At 35.2% G+C, this 24,058-nt stretch overlaps 1 protein-coding gene across 3 annotated transcripts; it reads left to right on the forward strand.

Annotated features, from left to right (window-relative positions):
• LOC144963364 (uncharacterized) lies at positions 1-19,804 on the forward strand. 3 transcript variants are annotated; one of them, XM_078897328.1, is made up of 9 exons: positions 1-110; positions 2,138-2,223; positions 5,054-5,145; positions 11,347-11,396; positions 13,624-13,788; positions 14,481-14,547; positions 15,221-15,328; positions 15,707-15,790; positions 17,227-19,804. In XM_078897328.1, the coding sequence occupies exons 3-9, from the start codon at positions 5,095-5,097 to the stop codon at positions 17,755-17,757; spliced, it is 1,056 nt and encodes a 351-aa protein (XP_078753454.1). In that variant the 5' UTR covers positions 1-110; positions 2,138-2,223; positions 5,054-5,094; the 3' UTR covers positions 17,758-19,804. The 3 variants fall into 3 exon arrangements, with proteins under 3 accessions (XP_078753454.1, XP_078753452.1, XP_078753453.1); XM_078897326.1 differs by lacking the exon at positions 2,138-2,223 and having other exon boundaries at positions 59-110; positions 17,227-18,324; XM_078897327.1 differs by lacking the exons at positions 1-110; positions 2,138-2,223; positions 5,054-5,145 and adding an exon at positions 9,577-9,707 and having other exon boundaries at positions 17,227-18,324.
• The last annotated feature ends 4,254 nt before the right edge of the window (positions 19,805-24,058 follow it).

The following is a 24,058-nucleotide window of genomic DNA, read 5'->3' on the forward strand; positions in this document are numbered from 1 at the left end:
GGCGGAAGTGACAACTCAACAGAGTAATCAACATAAACATTGGAAGACAGTGGAGATAATACAATTCTAGCAGAGGGGAAATCTGTTATTGATCTTGAGTCTGATTAAAGGTTTGTATCAGTGACCTAGTTATTGTCTCTGTAAATATATGACTTTCAGGACAAGCATCAATTCCTGTCAGGCTTCAATAGAAAAAAATTCCCACCCTCCGCTCAAAAGTCAAGATTGTCAAAAATTGACTTTGTTGAAAAGTCTTTGCATTTTGCCAACAGCTGATACTGACTGATGAGTTGAACATGTCAGTCACCAGTTTACCGAGAGTAATTATAATCCTAATACGAGTCAGTTTGTCGCACTCCTGTGCAGTTGATGTCCTATTTTGTCCCCAGGAAACATTTGAATGAATTTGCCAATTATCAATATCAAAATTAAAATATTGTCAAGTATAAGTAACATCAAAAGAAGCATTCACTACCAGACTTGATTATTTTATTAGCCCAGCAGAACACGACCCCTGTCTGTACTGTCCCATAACATCTATAAATCAAAATCCTTAAGTGAAAACCATGTCTGTGAATAATGAGAGATTTTATTGTTCAAAAGAGCTGTCTAGATATGTAAAAAGAAAGAAAGAAGAAACTCAAACGTTGTTTAGAATGAGAACAACGAGTCATCTATGTTTCTAAGTATCATTTCTTATGTCCACATGTATAGGCCTATACAAAAGTAGAAATAAAGGGAGACCTTCTGTAAGCTCCTCGTACTAGGGAAACAACCCAAGTATTCCTTTAACTAACCCTAAGAAAAAATAAAACTTAGTACCTTTAACTAACCCTCATAGCCTAACAGGAAAATCAACACCCTAGGACCCTTTACTAAGAGCTAAAACTGACCCTAATAGAAAAAATAATCTTCTGACGTCGAGCTAACCCTAAAGGAAAACAAAAATCCTAGGACTGCTTTCCACTACCTTTCAATACTTCAACAACAAAATGGCAGCGGAGAACCAAAACAATGGTCATGTCAGGAAATTTTAACCTTCCACTAATCTATCAAGGTTTGTTCTACTTGAGTTTTTAAAATGCTACTATATATTGACACATTGAAGAAATAAAAGCCTGACAAAAGATCCACAGTGAAAATACTAATGAAAGAGATGCTACACAGAGGAGCTTATGGAATTTCTCCCAGATGCTATCCCGAGGAGTACAGAATTTCTCCCGAAATAAATTTTCACTCATTGTCCCACTGTCTTTTGAGTATGGGTCTTTAGCTTACTTTAATTTTTGATAAAGTTCACGGGTTGAAATTTACTCTTGGGTAATGTAACAATATATATCTTTTGTGGAAATATCATAACTTCATAAAGATGCCAGATTTGAGATATTTGGCTTTTAAAATGTCTAACGGGTAACCCTGGGCGTTTTTCTCAACATGTGTTTATCAAAAGTAGCTGCTAACATTCTCTCTTTTTCTTTTATCTTTAAAAAAAAAACCCAACTTGTTGGCACAATCCAAATCATACCAAAAATCTTAAAATGAGTGGAGATGACAATACAGTTGATTAATGTCCTTATTCCTACACTACGTTGGTGGGGAAATATCAAACATACATTATCATTAATGAACTTGCAAATCCCTTCCATTTATAAATTATAAAGGTCTCATTCATTCATATAATGTTCTTTGATTAGGTTAAATCTAAGCCGTAAACATACGTCCTCTTTCAAGTCGACAGTCTATGAACTTCTTTTGCTATTTATTTTGATTTTATGTTTTATCTGAAAAAAAAGTAGATTGATAGAGAAGATTGGAGGGTCATGCTAAATTAAATTATTAAAGCCAGAACAGAGGCAGAACAATTGGCATCCCATTCCTTGACACTTTTCAGTGGCATTGTCTATTATCTCTATGATTATTCTGTTTGTTTTTCATGTCAATTTTCTCCTCTTTCCCACTTATCAATATATGATTATTCTGTTTGTTTTTCATGTCAGTTTTCTCCTCTTTCCCACTTATCAATATGATTATTCTGTTTGTTTTTCGTGTCAGTTTTCTCCTCTTTCCCACTTATCAATATGATTATTCTGTTTGTTTTTCATGTCAGTTTTCTCCTCTTTCCCACTTTTCAATACAGGAAACAATGATTTGGAGACAATGGATTGAATCATAGTAAAACACCATCTTCAAAAGTTGCTCTGTTATTGATACTTAAGGCTTAAGGTAATTATAGTTTTGACTCCTTTCTGTTGCTAGATAAAGAATTGACTCCCTACATAAACTTATCAAGGGATGACTCCAATGTGCGGTTTAAAGACAATTTTGATGGGATGAGTTGTTTGTGTTTGGAATTTGGTGTGATATAATCGTCAATGTCCAATGTAACCGTGCAAGCAAATGCTAGAATTTCACATTTCTTTTAAAACAAATATAAGGGCAACACAATATTTAGCATAAGCATGATTTGTCTTTTGACGCAGTATCCAACTTTAACCATGGACCTGTCTTTTATCCCCCCCCCCCCCTTTTTTTTTTTTTCCATCTCCATGTTGCTCTCTCTGGTCCTCTCGGGGATCATTAACTGGGAGGAGACAGTCAAATATATAGTACCTTTTTTGAGAGGTGCTATTTTTTTCCTTGTAAATCCCTTCTGCATTGAATTCTTTTTATTGTATTTTGTACTTTGTATACATTTGAGTCATCATAGCTTGTCGCTCCAACAGTTGCTGCTGGCAGGGACCACTATTAAAGCGCTTTGAGCATGTTTAGTGGATATTGCGCTGTGTACATGCTCCAGTTATAAAAAGATTTGCAACTGACATTGTTGTTGTTAGTGTCCAGACAGTTGTAAAATGGCAAATTGATGTTTGATTGTGTTGTTAATTGGATTCAGTAGTCTGATGTCACGCTGCCCGGCAACGGCGGCCATCTTGGTTCTAAACAAAGAAAATCATTACTTTTTAATCTTCATGCTGGCTAGAACTTTTCATATGCCTTGTTATCAGAATGTGTAAAAGTCAAAACATGATCAAATTTATGTGTTTTTTTCCTCTGGATACGCTTTTATGCTCGCCTGAAAAATATTTCATACGGGCGTCCGCCATTGTTCCGATAGTTTAGAACCAGTGTTACTAAGTTACCGTGCGTCATTAGGAAGGAAGTGACGTTACGACTGTTGAAGAGTATTAATAAGTCGTCAAACAGTGGAAGAAAATTCAGTGAGTCTTTACTCACATAGTGGAAGAAATATCAGTGAGTTGGGGGAAAACATAAAAAAATACGCATGTGCGGCTATGTGGTCTTGTGGTATGACACTCGCTTTCAGATCGGAAGGTCCTGGGTTCGAGCTGCACTCGGTGCATAGTTGAGTCCTTGGAAAAGAGTCTTTACTCACATAGTGGAAGAAATATCTGAGTTGGGGGAAAACATAAAAAAATACGCATGTGCGGCTATGTGGTCTTGTGGTATGACACTCGCTTTCGGATCGGAAGGTCCTGGGTTTGAGCTGCACTCAGTGCATAGTTGAGTCCTTGGAAAAGAGTCTTTACTCACATTCTCTTACCGTACTCAGGTGTAAAATGAGTACCTGGCCATTAACAGCATTGTCTTTGTCCGAAAAAATTATAATATATAGCCTAACAGGCGTCATGTCCCGTCCTACATGTTATGTGTTGCTGTTGGCTAGGGACCCCTTGTAAAGCACTTTTAGTGGATATTGCGCTGTATAAAAGCTCAATTCTTTATTTAAAATATTTTTTTATTGTTAACAATTGTAATTATTAATCAGCTGATGTCCAAATGTCTAATCATTTGTAAAAGGACATTACGATGATTGACTGTGTGTCGATGAATGGGTGGACAGATGCATCTAATATTGAATATTGTGGTCCTGTAAATTTTACCATGATAATTTTTGTTGTTGTTGAATTCAGCACTTTTTAAATGTATATTACTCTTAAGATGAATTATAAAATGAATGAACAAAATAAAATATAAAAAATAGACAAATTTTAATTGAACTAGTCACAAAATGAGTTAATCCAAGAATTAAGAAGCAAAACCTTGATTGAAATAAAAGGGGGAAACACTGACAACACAGATAGAATTAAATACTAGAGCTTTCATTTAGCGCAATATCCACTGAACATGCTCAAAGCACTTTACAAAGGGTCCCTAGCCAACAGCAACACTTAACATTTTGGACTATACATGATTCCTTTTATGTGATATTACAATTTTTTGTGTGACAATACTGTTAACGGCCAGGTACTCATTTTACACCTGAGTCTGGTGAGAGAATGTTGATAAAGAGCATTTTCCAAGGACTCAACTATACACTATTCAAAGTGGGATTCAAACCCCTGACCTTCCAGTTCCAAGGTGTTTGTTATACCACTAGACCACATTTAAAAAAAAAAACATTTTTGATTGCCTTTTTTTTTTCTGAAGATCATACATCAGACAGACACCAGAAGGATATGCTTAAGATACAAATTTACCATTGTTTGTAATGATGATAATGCAACATCGCATACGTTAACCAATAAACATTTTGCATATTTTTGTCATCTGCAAGACATTATCGCGGTCTCTTATCATTAGTCTTTCACAAATGTGAAAACAAAATGGCAGAAGTACTCATAGATTTTAATTAATATAGTAATAATTTAATTTATATAATTTAATTGAGCTTTATATAGCGCAATATCCACTAAATATGCTCAAAGCGCTTTACAAGGGGTCCCTGGTCAACAGCAACATTTAACATGTAGGACGGGACATGATGCCTGTTAGGCGATATTACAATTATTCGGACAAAGACAGTGCTGTTAACGGCCAGGTACTCATTTTACACCTGAGTACGGTGAGAGAATGTGAGTAAAGAGCCTTTTCCAAGGACTCAACTATGCACAGAGCGCGAGGCTCAAACCCAGGACCTTCCGATCCAAAAGCGAATCTCATACCACTAGACCACATAGCCACATATAGTCATAAATATGAAATGTATATATAATTATTTCATGATATCAATATCAACTTCATGTTTTGCCAGCTTTCAATTTTGAGGCAAGTACTAAACATCATTGAGTATTGATGAGAGAGGGAACGACCATTTCATTTGACAGGATGTCGGAAGTTTGTAAGGTGAGAGGATTTTCAAGTTCTTTTTGCTTTTTTAATTTTGCAAGAGCCTGTTTGTCACTACAATGTCTTTCATACTATCATTCTTAACTTAGCAGTTTGGTCAGCTTTTAAAAGAAAAAAAACCTTGCTTCTCATTTCTGATAATCTAGTCAGAGGCATCTCTCATTCTTATCAATTGTATTCTTATTAGATCTTTGCTTTTTAGTTCAAAATCCGTATTTTTTAATTTTTGACTAATTTGTGGTAAACAACCTAATGAATTATTATTATTGATCCATTATTATTACTATTACTACTACTATTATTGTTATTATTATTATTGTTATTATTATTATTATTGTTATTATTATTATTATTGTTATTATTATTGTTATTATTATTATTATTGTTATTATTGATGTCCAATGAGAGAGGATGAGCAGGGTTTAAATCAGCACAGCATAATCTCCATTCCTGTGTAACTCTTGAATTTGAATCATGCCTCTATCATAAATGATTTTCAACAATTAAAAAAATTCCAGTTGTTTATATGACGCCTGTTTTTTACTAAAACCTTTCATAATGTATTAGAGATTTGCATAGAATATGGATGTTAGCCTCGATATACTCTTAATATTCTAAAAAAGTATTGATACTTTTACTATTTGTTACAAATATTATTTTAATTAAAAATCAAATTAAATCCACATCTTTGATTGGAAGGTATTCAATCAGAAAATCAATTGCTTATATAGATTAAACATGACAATGATTATTTCCCTTTATTAATTTATGAAATATAAATTTAATCCCTTTAAAAAAACATCTTCATCTGATTTCAATTTTTTTTTTTTTCAAGCAAGCTTTTGTAACGGTTTAGGTTCAAGAAAAATAAGTATACTCCATTTTTAGGTGTGTTTATCTTGTCAAAGTAAAGAAGTAGGAATTCTCCAATATTTAGAGGTGCATTTTACTATAACTACTATTATGTCGTCCCCTCATCCCGGGCCAAATGAGCGTTCCTTTTTTTATTTTTGAAAAGTTGGCAGCTATGACTCAACGTACTCAAAGCGCTTTACAAGGGGTCATTGGCCAACAGCAACACTTAACATGTAGGACAGGACATGATGTCTGTTAGGTGATATTGCAATTTTTTTCCGACAGAGACAATGCTGTTGACGGGCAGGTACTCATTTTACACCTGATTACGGTGAGAGAATGTGAGTAAAGAGTCTTTTCCAAGGACTCAACAATGCGCCAAACGAGGCTCGAACCCAGGACCTTCCGATCCGAAAGCGAGTGAAGACCACATAGCCGCACGATAGTCAATTGGAATGGAAATTTTACTTTGATTCACAAAGATAGATAAGCTGGACTTTTCAAAGATGAATTCATGGTGTTTTGTTGACAAAGGGGAAACTTGAAACGTCCACATTTTTTTGTCTTCGTCAATTAAATTGAAGCTTTTATTCCATTTGACTTGTGTTATTTATATTCCTTTTCTTCTTATCAGATTTTTCAATTCATGGAGCAGTTTCGCAATCTCCTGGTCACTCTTTTGTTTTTTTTTTTAAATCCTCAGAGAGAAATGTCTATCCCCCGATGCTTTTCTTTTTTATAGTTTTTGAAATTCATTTTTAATCTTTTCCTTTGTAAATTCACCCTTGTCAATGCTCAGCATATTTGGTTTCTCCTTGGGCCCCTGATAGCTCAGTTGGTAGAGCACTTGCTTCCTTCACACACATAGGGATCAAGATCAATCCTGGTTGAAGTCGACTCCCCTGTCCACACAGCAGTGATTGGATAGCAGGGTCTGTTAGATCTGGTGGAAGTACTTTGCGTTTGGCTAGCATAACAAGCAATTGTAATTGTCTGTTTCACGTTATGGAAACTGGAATAAACTCCACTCTATGGGTCTAATGGCTCTGAAGGACCAAAAAAAAAAAAAAAAATAAATATTTGGTTGCTCCACTTTATGCCGGTTTTTACGTGTTGATCTGTTTCTTGAAATTGATCTTTCCACCTCATGGCTTTCATTAGAGACAAGCAGGGTTCCTGCTATATCCTGTATCAGTCTGTTTGAAAAATTCAATTTCCTAGTGAGAGATCTCCTTTTCTTTCAGGTTCTTTCACCTGCTCTGTGACATCAATTATCCACTGTTCATTGTTCGTTTATATTATTTGCAAGGCAAATTGCAATATCATATTTTCACGTGACATCTAATTTCCATTGCCAGCTCCCTGCTCGATTGTTTGCTGGCAACCACTAACTGCTTACTGTTAGTTGGTTGTCTACCAAGAACATCATCACGTGCACGGATTAGAATTCTCTTTTAAATTCATCCATGATCTCTTTCCATCTGTTATTGTTTTTATTTTCATCTTTCACTGAATCTACTTTTTTAAACAAAAGATTTGAAGACTTTCCAAGTGTGAGCTTACCATAACTTTCTAAGGTGCAAGAACCTCCTTTCTTCTTCTTCTTCTTCTTCTTCTTCTTCTTCTTCTTCTTCTTCTTCTTCTTCTTCTTCTTCTTCTTCTTCTTCTTCTTCTTCTTCTTCTTCTTCTTCTTCTTCTTCTTCTTCTTCTTCTTCTTCTTCTTCTTCTTTTCTTCTTTTCTTCTTCTTCTTCTTCTTCTTCTTCTTCTTCTTCTTCTTCTTCTTCTTCTTCTTCTTCTTCTTCTCTTCTTCTTCTTCTTCTTCTCTTCTTCTTCTTCTTCTTCTTCTTCTTCTTCTTCTTCTTCTTCTTCTTCTTCTTCTCTTCTTCTTCTTCTTCTTCTTCTTCTTCTTCTTCTTCTTCTTCTTCTTCTTCTTCTTCTTCTTCTTCTTCTTCTTCTTCTTCTTCTTCTTCTTCTTCTTCTTCTTCTTCTTCTTCTTCTCTCTTCTTCTTCTTCTTCTTCTTCTTCTTCTTCTTCTTCTTCTTCTTCTTTTTCTTCTTCTTCTTCTTCTTCTTCTTCTGGTCTTCTTCTTCTTCTTCTTCTTCTTCTCTCTTCTTCTTTTCTTCTTCTTCTTCTTCTTTCTTCTTCTTCTTCTTCTTCATTCTTTCTTCTTCTTCTTCTTCTTCTTCTTCTTCTTCTTCTTCTTTTTCTTCTTATTCTTCTCCTTCTTCTTCTTCTTCTTCTTCTTCTTCTTCCTCTTCCACTTCCTCTTCTTCTTCTTCTTCTTCCTCTTCTTCTTCTTCTTCTTCTCCTTCTTCTTCTTCTTCTTCTTTTTCCTCTTCCACTTCCTCTTCTTCTTCTTCTTCTTCTTCCTCTTCTTCTTCTTCTTCTTCTTCTTCTTCTTCTTCTTCTTCTTCTTCTTCTTCTTCTTCTTCTTCTTCTTCTTCTTCTTCTTCTTCTTCTTCTTCTTCTTCTTCTTCTTCTTCTTCTTCTTCTTCTTCTTCTTCTTCTTCTTCTTCTTCTTCTTCTTCTTCTTCTTCTTCTACAGTTTCATTTTCTTTTTGCTTGCGTCACAGATGATCATTTTCTAACACTATTTTCAGATTTTATCGGTTTTAACAGATTTTTTTTTTCTTAATGGGGTGGGGGTTGGGGCAATTTGGCTAAATTTGTTTATTTTCCTCGAGTTTTGGATTTTAAACCAAATTGATTTGTGAAAAAAATTGTCGAATTGTTATTCTATTCATAAATAGTCCTTAGACCAAAATGGACTACATATACTTCAACCATTCCATAGCATTTTCATTTGAACATTCATAATAGATAAGGCTGGAAATTGTTCATTTTATGTAGATAAAGATGTTTTTTTAATCTTTAACTCTCTCCAGCTCACCATGATGAAAAAATCAAACACATTTGTTTGATTTGACATTTATATGAACTTCAGAGAGTTAACGAATAAACTGATTTAGTTTATTGCCTTCGGCAGATATATATTTGATTTGACATGCCGATAATGTTTCTGTTATGGTTGTGTCAACATTACAGCTGTTTATGTTTAAAGAATTGTTTACACACACACACAAACTCATATACATACACCCATACACACAAACATAACATGTGACACTAACACACACATACACATACACATCATACACATCACACACACACACATCGACATGCATCCATACATACACACATAACCTAACCTGTTTATTTGGCACACTCTTGTATAAACACACACACACACACACACACACATACACACACACTCACATAGACATGCATCCATACATACACACATAACCTAACCTGTTTATTTGACACACTCTTGCATAAACACACACACACACACACACACACAACAGAGTCTCACGCACAAACACATACAAAAACTGAATTGCAAACAGACAGAATTTTTATCTGATTTTATCTACACAATGGCGGTTGTATCAGATCAAACAGCTGTCGCCCTTATTCACTCTGTTTCCACAATGCAATTTTTCAAATATGGATTTGCCATTGTAAGTAACCCTCATTCGCGTCAATAAATCTGTAGCTCTATTGATTAACATGTCCAGTCATCAGGACGAAATAAACTTGAAAGGATTTTGTATTGTTAAGTTATTCATTCATATTAATTTATGATCGTGGATATTAATCCCTCGTGATTATGGAAAGTGTCAACAAAGTCAGTATACAGGTAGTATTTTTATTCATTCATATATTATAATATGCTATTGTGCGGTAATGTGGTCTTATGGTATGACACTCGTTTTCGGATCGGAAGGTCCTGGGTTCGAGCCGCACTCGGCACAGAGTTGAGTCCTTGGATAAGGCTCTTTACTCACATTCTCTCACCGTACTCAGGCGTAAAATGAGTTCCTGGCTGTTAACAAATTTGTCTCTGTCTGGAAAAATTGTAATATCGCCTAACTGGCATCCTGTCTCGTTCTAAATGTTTTGTGTTGCTGTTGGTCAGGGACCCCTTTGTAAAGCACTTTGAGCTCGTTTAATGGATATTGCGCGATATAAAAGCTCAGGTTTTTATAGATTGTGGAGATTTAAATGAAAGAATACTTTTCTTCACTCAAGATGAGGGCAAGTGTTGTTGAAATGCTATTTATTTAAATCTCAATGGAATAAGCTTGATGTTTAAAAGAGGTATTAGTACAAAGAAACCACGTAATCAGACTTTATGAGCTTTGAGTTGTTTTTTTTTTTAAATTTATATAGAACAATATCCATTAAATGTGCTCAAAGCGCTTTACAAATGTTCCCTGACGAACAGCATCACGTGACATGTAGAATGAGACATAACGCCTGTTAGGCGATATTACAATTTTTTCATACAGAGACAACGCTGTTGATGGCCATGTACTCATTTTACACCTGAGTACGGTGAGAGAATGTGTGTAAAGAGTCTTTTTCAAGGACTCAACTATGCGCTGAGCGAGGCTCGAACCCAGGACCTTCCGATCCGAAAGCGAGTGTCATACCACAAGACCACATAGCCGCACTTTATGGACACCCTGTATTTTGTGAATGAAAGACTGCAGAGATTTTTGTTTCGATGCAATACCAGCTGCCATCATTATCCGTCAACTTTATTCATGAATACACATGAAATCTATTTTTCTTCAATTCTGTGTGGAAAAAAAAATCCTCATTAAAATTAAAAACTTGAGCATTTATATAGCAAACTATCCGTTTAATTTTATGAGAATAAATGAGAATTTAATGAGATATACTCATAAATAAGGCTGGCTAAAAACAAAAACAAAGAGCTGTGTCACGTCAATTTCGTACAAGTACTTTTCCACCAAATAGAACAGACACAGCTAGACAAATTGTCTCTGTGCTGCTGATGAGGTTGAAAAGGACAAAAAAAAGAAAAAGAAAAAAACTGGTCTCTTTGCTAATAAGGCGAGTGTACTACCAACTTAGCTATTTAAAAACTTGAGAATTTATATAGCACAATATCCAGTAAACATGCTCAAAACACTTTACAAAGGATCCCTAGCCAACAGCAACACTTAACATGTAGGATGAGAATGGCGATATTACATTTTTTTAATGGACAGAAATAACACTCTTAACGGCCAGGTACTTGCTTTACTCCATAGCTTTACTCCAGTGAGATAATGTGATTAAAGAGCCTTTTCCAACGATTCAGCCATGCGCAGCTCAGAACGGAATCGAACCCAGGGCCTTCTGATTCGAAGGCGAGTGTCATACCACTATACCACATAGCCACACTTCTACATAATATAATCTATATCAGGACTTCTATACTTTTTTAAAAACATGTTTTGTATATTTCTCTTTCTTAATTTGACCAGAGTTGTGGATGCAAGTGTGATCTCTGCGGAAATGGCGGAGTCCATTCATAGTAAGTATTGTAGAAAACGGTAGGGGCTGCCTCAAGCCTGTGATCGTGAAAATACTAATGAAAGAGTGAAAATGGAGTGGCTTCGTATAGGAACAATATAGACAATAAACATTTCAAGTACAAACCCTTTGTCGGCACAACAATACACAAATTAACGTGGAAAACAAATAAAATAAAATAATTATTTTACGAAGGATTTGTACTCAAAACGTCCATTGTCTGTATTGTTCCCATACGAAACCTCTCCATAGAAAGTATTGTCTTTTTACGAGTGTGTACATTTTTTCTTGTTTCTTAGAAGGAAAATCTCATTTCTTTAATTGATGACTTGATTACAATTGTTACAAAATCAAACAAGGACATTGTAAATGACTAAAGCAGAATTTGATAATCATATTAAAAATAACCAAGTTTCAATTTGATACAGTATACATTGCCTGTTAGATTTCCTTTTTTTAACTAACCTTTTTACATTATCTATCACAACATATAGAGTAATAATAATGATAATAATAATAAATGACACTTGAGGGCTTTCCATGAACATCTCAAAGCGCTTGATGGTTTGATAATTAAAACCAGGTTCTCATTCATACCTAAGTCAAGTGAAGGTACTAGGGCTCTTTCATAATTAACCGAAAAATGCCTGTAAAATCTGCGTTTTTTATGCTATCAACAAAATTCTTGCACGTGTTAATACCTTGACTCGTCCTTCATTTCTCTATGTAACAGCCAAGTCTGTCGACACACTTCTGCCAACGCCGCACCATGGAATAGATAACCTCTCGGAAGAAATTTCCGTCAAGGTTTTGTAGCCATTTCCGCACATGGTCAACAAGCTCTTCATCGACATTAAAGCGCTTTCCTGCCAGCTCACGTTTCAGTGGCCCAAAGAGGTGATAATCAGATGGTGCGAGGTCTGGACTGTGTGGTGGGTGTGGCAAAATCTCCCATCCATATTTCTCTAGCCAACCTTGCGTCACCCGTGCTGTGTGGGGTGTAGCGTTGTCGTGTTGCAAAATGACCCCGTTGGTCAACTGCCCGGGGCGCTTTCTGCGAATGGCCTCCCTAAGCTTGTCAAGAGTTTGGCAGTACCTTGCAGCATTGATTGTTTCTCCAGGTTGTAAGGTTTCGAACAGAATAACACCACGACTGTCCCAGAAAACAGTTCCCATTATTTTCTTTGCTGATCGCATGACTTTGAATTTCTTCGTGACAGGTGAGGATGGATGTTTCCATGTCATCGAATCTTGCTTTGTTTCTGGGGTGCAATGGTGCAACCAAGTCTTATCACCGGTGACTATGCTGTCAAGAAAAGTCACATCGTACCCTAGAAAGTCTCCTCCGGCGTTGGCAGTATGCCCGTGAACTCTGCATGAGCTCTTGCTTCTTCTCAAAAGTTCCCTGCAGATGTCCAATCTTTGTTCTTTATGATTGTCTGTCAATTGCTTAGGAACCCATCTTGCGCTGACTTTTCTGTAGCCAAGTTCATCAAATACAATTCTATGGGCAGAAGTTTCCGAAATTTCAAGACTGCTTGCGATTTCATGAAGTTTCAACCTCCTGTCTTGACGAATAAGCTCATCAACTCGCTTCACATTGTCTTCTGACGTCGCAGTTATCGAACGCCCTCTCCCTTCCCTGTCTGTCAAGTCGGATTCAAGTCGGAATGGCCGGCTTCAAACAAATTACACCAGTGATAGACTTGTGTACTGCTTATAACATGCTCACCATATACACTCTGAAGTTCTTGATGAATTTCGGTAGGATTCAGACTTTTGGCTTTCAGAAAACGTATGACAGCTCTGATTTCCTCCTTTGACCAAGTTTCAAGGTGGGCCGCCATCTTTAAAATCGTCTAGAAATTCATTGTGCAAAATGATGCACTTCATAATTTCTGGGAATATCCGTAAGGAAATAAGGAATATCATGTCGTTTACAGAATTAAAAAATCTCCACTGGTTGCTGAGCAATGGGCATTTTTCGGTTATTTCTGAAAGAGCCCTCGTATTTTTTTTACTAAATACCTTAACTTGGAATCTTACATCAGGGCCATAGGTTTGCCAATCCTTGTCACCCATCCATTCATTGACCATGCTCTCAACATTAATTAACTTTCATTTTATTATATGACCTCATACCATTGAATCACTAATGCCAAATGGCGACATACTCACGCCCATCTTTTCTTCTTGTCCACCCCCCACCTCACCTCCTCTCCCTTTAGCTTGGACCTCCATCAACAAATAGCAGAACTCCAGGGCCAGCTCCAACGGAGTAACAATCACATCACCACGGTGGAAAAGGAGTTGATGGAATGTAGAATGAACTCGGACAGCGAATTTATTCGGACAAAAGAGGACCTCATGCGTTTGAGGGAACGATATGACAGGTCATTATTTACTATATTTTATTTTTTTTTAAAACAAAAAAAACAAAACAAAACAAGAGCTTTTATATAGCGCAATATCCACGAAATGTGCTCAAAGCCCTTTAAAAAGGGTCCCCTGACCAACAGCAACACGTAACATGTAGAACAAGACATGACGCCTGTTAGGCAATATTACAATTTTTCTGGACAAAGACAACGCTGTTGACGGCCAGGTATTCATTTTACACCTGAGTACAGTGAGAGAATATGGAGTAAAGAGTCTTTTCCAAGGACTCGACTATGCGCTGAGCGAGGCTTGACCCCAGTATTTTCCTATCTGAAAGCGAGTGTCATACCACAAGACCACATAGCCGTACATATAAAAATGAAGCGTCTATTCATTTAGGTATTGTGCCTTATTTATTTTATTATTAGGGATTCCAGAAGCTCACTTGATGGAACACACAAAGGGACTGAGATCAATCCCGGATGAAGTCAAAAAATTTTCCAACCCCCCTGTCCATCCAGCAGTGATTGGGTATCTGGGTCTGTTTGATCTTGCAGGAAAGTACTTTGTGATAGACTAGCATCCTATCCAAAGGATAGCAAGCAATTGCTAATGTCCGTTTCATGCTATAGAAACCTGGATAAACTCCGGCTCCATGAGTCCAATGCCTCTTAAGGACTACATTTTTTTATTTTTACTCCACCAGATTGCTTGAGAGTCACAAGAAGATGCAAAAGCTGAATCACGACTTGGAGGATAAACTGCTGAAAATTGTACGGCTCTTTCGGTTATTTTGATTAGCATTTTTTACAAATTTATTCTTAGTAGATCTTCTCAGAGCTTTTAATTTTTAGATAATTTTTTTTTGGATAAAGATACAAATTCAAATTAAGATTGCATTTATTAAAGGAACTATGAAAAAAAAAAATTTCATTCATAGCTCGTAAAAGTCAAATTCAAATGAATTACAGTTAACTTCTGACTCAAGCACGCTTGTTTTCAATGAGAAAATTTCAGATTTCCAATTTAAAGATTGCTTGAGTTTTGCTTGTTTTTGTCTTTGTTTTTTTTTTGTTTTGTTTTGTTTTGTTTTTTAATCAGTAGGGAGAGTAAATTGATTTCAACCAAAGTATACTTATTAAAAGGTCTGATAACCCTAATTTTTTTTATATTCGAATGGAAATACTCTCAAGCCAACGCAAAAAATTGCCCATAACAGCAATGTTAAATCATCAAGTCCATAATTGCAATCGGTTATTAGATCTACAAATAGGTGCACATTGCTTTCAAGTTATCAGCGACCAGCTGAGCTCAGGCCTCCAGTCAAATACATTCAAATGATTACAGTGTAATATCTTATTCCATATGAAAATTATATTTAATTAATGAAATTTTTAAGATGGTATTGTTAATTAATGATTAATATTCTTTTTATAAATTTTTTAGGTTGGAAAGTTTGAGTCAGAAAAGATAAGTCTCCAATATGAAGTGTCTTCCATGATGAATAAATTGGTTGATGCCCGTATACTTATTAACGAGCTTGACGAAGAAAATGTGAGTTGTTGTATTATTAATCTATGGTTGATTTTAATTTGTCCTTTGATTTTGATTTTTTTAAAAAATTAATTGAAAACTTGTAATATTTCAGGGCAAATAGAGATAGAGAGAGAGAGAGGGGGGGGGGGGGGGTTATTAAAATAAACAGGGGAATTTATTTATTTTATTGCACAGGACACAAATCAAACAAATTAACATAAAGTGATAAGTATTAAAGTAGAATGAAATCACTGCCCTCTTGCTATTCCATATTTTTTTATAATTTATTATTAGTCATTTGGTATTTGTCTTTAACAATATATTATTATTCTCTCTCATCCGTAGAATGACATCAAAATGATATAAGAATAAATTGATTTTGATTCCATTTTACAGGAAAGATATCGTACAGATTGTAACATGGCTGTACAGTTGTTACAGTGTAAGCCCTCCAACTTTGTCGCACACAAATTGAATACAGTAAGTTCAGACTGATAGTCTTATTTATAAAATGAATTCATAATGATTTTTGTCTCAGTGATACACTGTTATAGTCACCTGGAACAACTACAAAAGACGTCTAACTTCTACGTCATGGCACAAGACCGAAGGGCTAGAGCTCAGGTGGTCGCTGGTTCGGATAAGTATGTAAGTAAGTCTCAGTGAAAAATTGGGCGGGAGTTGGGCACCCGGCAAGATGGAAATCTGAAAGGTTGTGTATGGTCAGTACCAGTTTAAGAATATCTACCTACTTACCTACCTACCTTCCTTGTCTGGAGTTACTTTCGGTATCTATTTGCAGTTTTTACTTCCCCCTTTTTACAAAAATGGTTCTTGCTTGTCCTCCATCTCGTGGTGGTTTTCTGCCTGTCTCATCATAGTCTCTTCCTCGTGCAGCTATGTGGTCTTGTGGTATGACACTCGCTTTCGGATCAGAAGGTCCTGGGTTCCAGCCTCACTCTGCGCATAGTCGAGTCCTTGGAATAGGCTCTTTACTCAAGTTTTCTCACCGTAATCAGGTGTAAAATGAGTACCTGGCCATTAACAGCGTTGTCTCTGTCGGAAAAAATTTGTAATATCGTCTAACAGGCATCCAGCGTTGGGGAACTGGGTCTGTTGGATCCAATATATACATTATATATATATCTAACTAGCATCTACTGTCCATTAAAGTATAGAAACAGAGATAAAACCTGGTGGGCAGGGGGGTACATACTGTGTCTTCTATCCGCTTATATCTGTTTTCCAGCATGCTTTCTGTCTTTGTCTTGGAATGAGATTACTTGGTTTTGTCCTGGCCCTGACCAGAGTCCTGGGTGGGAGGGAAACAGTCAAATGCATAGTTATTGTTTGGGAGATGATATTTTTTTGCTTGTAAATCATCTCTCTGTTATATTTTATTATATTTGTTATTTTGAATGCATAATGTAAGCATTTTAGTGTATTCCTCTTTGTTGGATTTTGTGCTTGTATCCGGAAGAGACTTATAGGTGATCTCAAACTAAGTACAGTGGTGGTGTGCTCTTGGAATCTAAATCTGATCCCTATTTGTTCCCAGTTCCCCTTTGTCTTACTTTCTCTTGGGTGTTTTAATTGTAATTCTAGAACTTTTTACTCTCCCATTTTCCTCCTTTTGACTGGCACTGATATAACCTAAATGAGTTGCAAGCGCCGTAAAACCCTTAAAAACAAAAACAAACAAAACTCTGGGGTAATGGGATTTATGACTCTTATGAACCATAACATAACATATGGTATAGGATAAAATCCCTTGAATGCCCTTAATATTAATAGTAATGCCATAAATCAATTGATTAAAGAACCAGTTCCTTTCTTTTTGTAAAGTGATATTAGTTCATACTTTTCATAGGCATCATCACTAAAATGTTCACACAGGCGTAAATTTGTTTTCACAGTTGCCTCTAGATTTGCAAGAGAGAGTCAAGCAACACATGACAAGGGAGCAAATCATCGCTGCAGAGAAAATGGAAAACAGTCAGATAGAAGAACAGCAGCGCCTTATACGAGTCCCCATCGCTACTTTTCCTCCTACTGCCATGGTTTACACTCTCAATCAAAACAGTAAAGACATTCAACAACAACAACAACAGTTACAAAAAGAAAGCGATTCGCATAACACCCATTCTGTATCCATGTCTTTAATAGCCAGGGTGTTGAGTCAAAAAGACCCCCGACGAGATCTTCCACGCTCTTTTATGTGTAACGGTTGTAAAAAAGACGTTCATTTCTTTTCCAAAGGCTGTCAGGTGGATCTGTTGTCCAGTGGGTCCAGGAATTTCAAAATAACAAATCGGACACATCACGACCAAAATAGTCAGGCACTCGTTCATTCATTAGGCGTGAGAGAAGATAAATCAGGTTACAACGGCCTCTACAAGAAAAGAGAACATTGTTTGAGCTCCAGTTCAACAGAAACAGAGTATTAGATTTTTATAAATTTATTTCTTCTTCGGATTTGAAACGTTTTCGTTTGTATCGTGTAGTTTCCTTCCTCAAAGAAATTGAAATAAGAGAAGAGATGAAAGGGGGCAGCGTGGCTCAGCGGTACGGTCTTTGCTTCGTACCTGGAAGGTAACGAATTCGATCACCCGCCACTGCGTTGTGCGGCCTTGAGCAAGTCATCTCACCCTAGCTCAGTTTGCGACGCTGCACTGTGGCTGATGCCTGGGCTATTCTAGTCTCCCCTTTGAATAGACCCTAGAGAAAATGTCCCTTATGGGATGAATAAAGGGATTTTTATTTCATTTATTTATTTTTTTATTTAAATATCTCTCTGACTTTTACTGATGAGTTCATTAGAAAAGGAAATTACATATATGTGACCTAAAGACTCAAAAAGGTGTTATATTGGGATGATCTAGATGCTGAAAACTGCATTTTTTAGCACTGGGCCTCTACCTCTGTGCTGTCCACCTGGGCCTATACTTCTGTGCTGTTCGCTCTCCCAAGAGATTATTAGTACTTTCCAAAATTTAAAATAAAACAAAACAAAAGACTCATTGACTCAATCTAAAATAAAATTGGTATATACCTAGTTTTATTCAACTACAATTACCATGTAAAAATTAAACAGTAGCTTTAATAGTACGTCTATAATTCGTCTAAAAAAAAACATATATTAATAATGCGGTAAATGTAACCTGGGCCAAATTCTGGGATGCCAGTGTTAAGATTGAGTGAGGAAAAGTCTATGCTTTATTGAAAGTAATGGATCTATCTAGTTTCTCAAATTATTCTTTTAAATCTCACAATACTAATCGTTTAAATGTTAAATTATTTTTTTTTGCACCTGGTTCGTACCGATACAATACCATTTTGAAATGGTAGGTCACGTATTTGTGGTCTTTCCTTTCACATGAACTCAGAAGAGATCATTTAAGAATACGAAAAGAATACGAAGCTCTCGTCTTTATCGCTTCAGTTTGAAAAATACTCTTATTAATAATTGACTATGATGAAAATAGGACAATTATACACTAATATAAAGTAAAACTTTTATTATATTCGAGTTGTCAAAATTAGTGCAATGATTATATATTTTGTCTTTAATTTATTGGAATCATATTATTCATTAATTGAGACTAGTGAATAGAGCTCTGCCTTATTTTGGACAATTTAATTATTTTATTCATTCTGGGAGATGGGAATCTGAAGTATTGGATGAACATTTCGAAGTTTATCAATGAGATAGGAAAAGAAAAAAACAAACAAAATATGTTAAATTATATCTCGACTATTTTCTTAATTTTTGATTTCATGTTATTTTTTTTTTTTCTTCTTTTATGAAACTTACCATTTTGACTCAGGGCTGTGAATCGCATAATGTCAAATCACTTCTTGTAATATCGAACACAAATTATGTCAAGCATTAGTTTTACTATGAAATATCTCATCCTGATCTGATAAATGTTATGAATGAGGCCTGTGATAATATTAACTATAGATAAGTTATACTTTTCACTTGTTTTCCATTATGTTCGAAGTGGGATCTCACAACATAACACACTTGTTTCCCAGTATATATATATATATACACATCGTACATTATCCCTAGCCTTTGAGAGATTTTTTTTTAAAACTTTTAAATCATCTCTATGTGAGAAGATTTATGTTTATGTATCAATTTATATTATGTATTCATTATATGTATTGTTAGTGATATTTTCATTTATTTTCGAGAAAGATCCAAGTGAGTTGGTGATTTTTGTCTCAGACTCGATCCAGAACTTATGTTTTGTTGACATATTATATATGATTTGTAAACATGCGAGTGTATTTCTCTTAATGGAGACCTGCGCTTGTGTCTGGATGAGACTTTTAGGTGATCACAAACTAAGTACTTTGATAGTGTATTCTTGGAATCTACATCTGTTTCCTATTTGAACCAATTCCCCTTTGTCTTCCCTTTTCTTGGGTGCTTTAATTGTAATTCTACAACTTTTTAGTATCCCTGGCCAACAGCAACACTTAACATGTAGAACTTGACATGACGCCTGTTAGGCAATATTACAAATTTTTTTTTGGACAGAGACAACGCTGTTAACAGCCAGGTATTCATTTTACATCTGAGTACTTTGAGAGAATGTGAGTAAAGAGTCTTTTCCAAGGACTCAACTATGCGCTGAGTGAGGCTCGAACCCAGGACCTTCCGATCGGAAAGCGAGTGTCATACCACAAGACCACATAGCAGCCATATGTGTGCTATTTCAATTTTATTTTTTTTTAATCCAAAAAAACGATGAATTAAGATCTCAATCTCATTTTAAATACAAACTGAATATGCCGGTCATAGTGACACATCAAGGAGCAGGCATTCACAGTTAACAAATTTATTGTTATTTTTATGATTATTATTATTATTATTATTATTATTATTATTATTATTATTATTATCATTATTATTATTATTATTGTCATTATTATTATTATTATTATCATCATTATTATTATTATTATTATTATTATTATTATTATTATTATTATTATTATTATTATTATTATTATTATTATTATTATTATTATTATATCATTATTATTATTATCATTATCATTATTATTATTGTCATTATTATTATTATGATGATAATTCTGCCACGATTATGCACTGCATTAGAGATTATTCAATTGCACAATCATTGAAGAATGACGAATACCACGATACACACTCTATCTTTCAAATGCGTTTTGTTTGTAATCTGGTATGGATTTCTGCCTTGTTAACATCAAAAATTGGAACACACCAAGAAATGTTTGTGTAAAAAAGATCTCTGCCAAAGAAAATATTCTAAAATCTAATATATTATTTTATCAGTACAAAATATCTGCCCAGGAATATCTTTTAAAGTATTCATAACTATTTCAAAACTTTTAAGAATTTGTCATTGTCCTGTGAAATATCCTTTGAGCATTCCTTATTTTAGGGTTATGTGATTTGTATAAGATAATTATCATTATCATTACTATTATCATTACGTTAATGGTGACGGTGCTACTGTTACAAATATTGTTATTGAAATTTTATGTCATAATTTAATTTTCTAATCAGCATCTCTATGTATAATTTCAATTGAAATATGCTTAAGGAGTGTGATGATTTATTTTTTTTCTTTCATTTTTAGAAATGTGATATTAACTCTTTCAGCGCTGAGGCTATATTTGCATTTCTGTCACAACATGGCTGACACTTGATTGAGTCATCATGAGAATGACAAGCTAAGGCAAAGCAACATTTGAATTCGGCGCAAAATTTCAATTAAAATACCCCCCTAGGGCCAATCGAATGTTCTGATGAAAGAAATGATAGCATTGATTCAATTTATAGTACTTATACTACTTATAGTAGAAAGTAGGATTGGACTACATTATTATTTTTGCCTTTCAAGACTGGCCGCACTTTGCGGCATTGGCCAGTAGAACAGATTCTGCTCTGGCCGCACAGTGTGACCAATGGCGCTGAAAGAGTTAAATAAGTGAGATTATGATTGTGAGCTGCAAAATTTATATTCTCTACTGCCATTATCAAAAGTGTTCAAACGAGATTATTAATTGAGCTCTGAACAATTAAGAATCAAATTTTATGCACAATTATAAACTATAACTACTGGTGAAATATTACGTCTTTATGCAATAAGATGGGCAATAGAGGAGGGGAAATGCTGTGACTATTTAATTGCCCCAGTTCATGTTTTATTTAAAGATTGATTCACCTCAGCTAATACCCATTTTTCTTTATTTCTTTTTTAGCCCGTCTACATTAAATTTGAGACAAAGTACCTCCATATTTCTCACTTCACTATTCCCTATGACTATTTCATTGATATAATTAATGTTTACTAAACAATTGAATCACCTTAGCGAATGTCCATTTCCTTTTCGTTTAGCCTGTCAATATTGAATTTGAGAAAGAAATTAACTCTTTTTATTTCTCTCTTTCTCTCTCTCTCTCTCTCTCTCTCTCTCTCTCTCTCTCTCTCTCTCTCTCTCTCTCTCTCTCTCTCTCTCTCTCTCTCTCTCTCTCTCTCTCTCTCTCTCTCTTTCTCTCCTATCGTTATGATTCATTATCCCTTTGTGAAAATTTTACAGTTTTATATAACTGCAAGGTTTACAATCTGAGGCAGCGTTTACACTCTCTGTGACTATCCGATATGAGGATAAATATATTTCATCTGAATTTTTATTTTATGTTGTTTTTGTTTCTTGTCTATCGACATCCGGCATTGCAACAAAATGACACCAAACCGTTTTCTGTGTGTCGCGGTAGAAACTACCAATGTCACTACAAGTTAGGGGACAGCGTGGCTCAGCAGCACGGCTTTTGCTTTGTACTCAAAAGGTACCAAGTTCGACTAACCGCCTCATTGTGTGGCCTTGGACAAATCACCTAGCCCTAGCTCACCTTGCAGTGCTGCACTGTGGCTGACGCCTGGGTTATTCCAGTTTTCCCTTAGAATAGACCCTACAGACAACTTTCCCCTTGAGTCGTGAATAAAGGGAATTCTTGCAGGTGGTTGGATGGGAGCATCACCCTTGGATCATATACCTATGATGTTCGCATGGGTATACGATCCGATAGTGATGTCATTTCTTCTTCTCTTTACTAGCCTATCCTGCTTCTTTGGTTTGTGATTGTATTTTTGACAGGGGATATTTTTTTTTCTGTAAATCTTCTGCCTGTTTGTTCTTGGTTATTTATAATTTAGCTTATGATATCTTTAGGTTATGATTTTGATTTACATTTGTACTATTTTTGTTAGATGGCTTTTTTTTTTTGTTTCAGCGGTCTCTCATATAACCTCAATTGTGTTGGAAGAGACCTAAAGCAACAAACAAACAAAACAAACAAAGGGAATTCTTGATTCTTATTTGTTATTCTTTAGATACTCTTGAGTACCCTTGTATACAAAGGGTAGTAGAAATCCAAGATTCTGGGTGGGGTTCCTGATCTCCCATAGTGGGCAGGGATGCACTTACTGTGTCTTCTTTCCCCTTATATCTGTTTTCCAATTTGCTTTCTGTCTTTGTCTTGGAATAAGATTACTTGGTTTTGCCCTAGGCCTGGCCGTAGAGCTTGGCTGGGAGGGAAACAGTCAAATGCATAGTTATTGTTTTGGGAGATGATATTGTTTTCCTTGTAAATGTTATTCCTCTGTTATGTATGTTATATTTGTTATTTTGAATGTATAATGTGTAAGCATTTAAGTGTATTCCTCTTAGTGTGATCTTATGCTGGTTATGGGTGAGACTTATAGGTGATCTCAAACTAAGTACACTGATAATTTGCTCTTGGAAACTACACACATTCCCTGTTTGAAACAATTCCCCTTTGTCTTATTCTTTCCTCAAGTCCTTTTAATTGTACATCTAAAATCTTTTCACTATCGAATTTTCTCCTTTTTACTGGCGCTGATATGATATGACCTTAATGTCTTGCAAGTGCCGTAAAACCCTTAAAAACCAAACAAAAACAAACAAAATTCAGGATTGAGGATCACAGCATGACAGTGGGATATGACTGGTGTGTGGCTCTGTAGCATAGCAGTAAAATGTCTTGTCTTGTCACAAATGTCAAGCAATGAATTGTGTGTCAGTGGCCGTATGGATGACAGTGACTGTGGAAGTTTCTGGTTCCAACGGGTGACGGGTTTCTGTATGAAATGGACATATTATGGTTCCATATGGCCTTCCAGGGGAATAGATGAAACATTGTGAAGTGCATGGCATTGAGCATCGTACATCCATGAAAATGCCCTAATATAAATGTCCATATTTATTTATTTACTTCCTATAAGGAATTATTGTCTTCATAAAAATAATCTATTGGTTACATTTAATATTATTTTCATTTGTTTCATATTTGTATCAGAAATTGTTGGTAATCTTACAAATATATTTTACTCTCTGAGGAGATCCATTTGAAATGGTCTCTTTTTGTCTCAGACTAGATACAACAGTATAATATTACTCTTTGTCATTCACCTCAATTCTCCTTTTCATCAAACTCTGTTGTCTTGTCTTATGCTTTGTTATAAGTTATATGAAAATATTGTTTATGTTTTATTCACTATAGAAACTAACAATTATAAATGAATCAACAGACATTTAGACATGACCCGATCTTGACCTCTTTCTTCTCTGTACTTTCTCTTGTTTTTCTTGTTTATCTAACTGCTAAAAACTGCTAAACTGTAAAGTTTCTAGTTCATTGTTTCTTATGATTATTTCGTCTTT

The sequence above is a fragment of the Berghia stephanieae genome, chromosome 1 (assembly GCF_034508935.2).
Source record: "Berghia stephanieae isolate SIO BIC M18660-M18661 chromosome 1, UCSD_Bste_1.3, whole genome shotgun sequence".
Classification (NCBI taxonomy): Eukaryota; Metazoa; Mollusca; class Gastropoda; order Nudibranchia; family Aeolidiidae; genus Berghia; species Berghia stephanieae.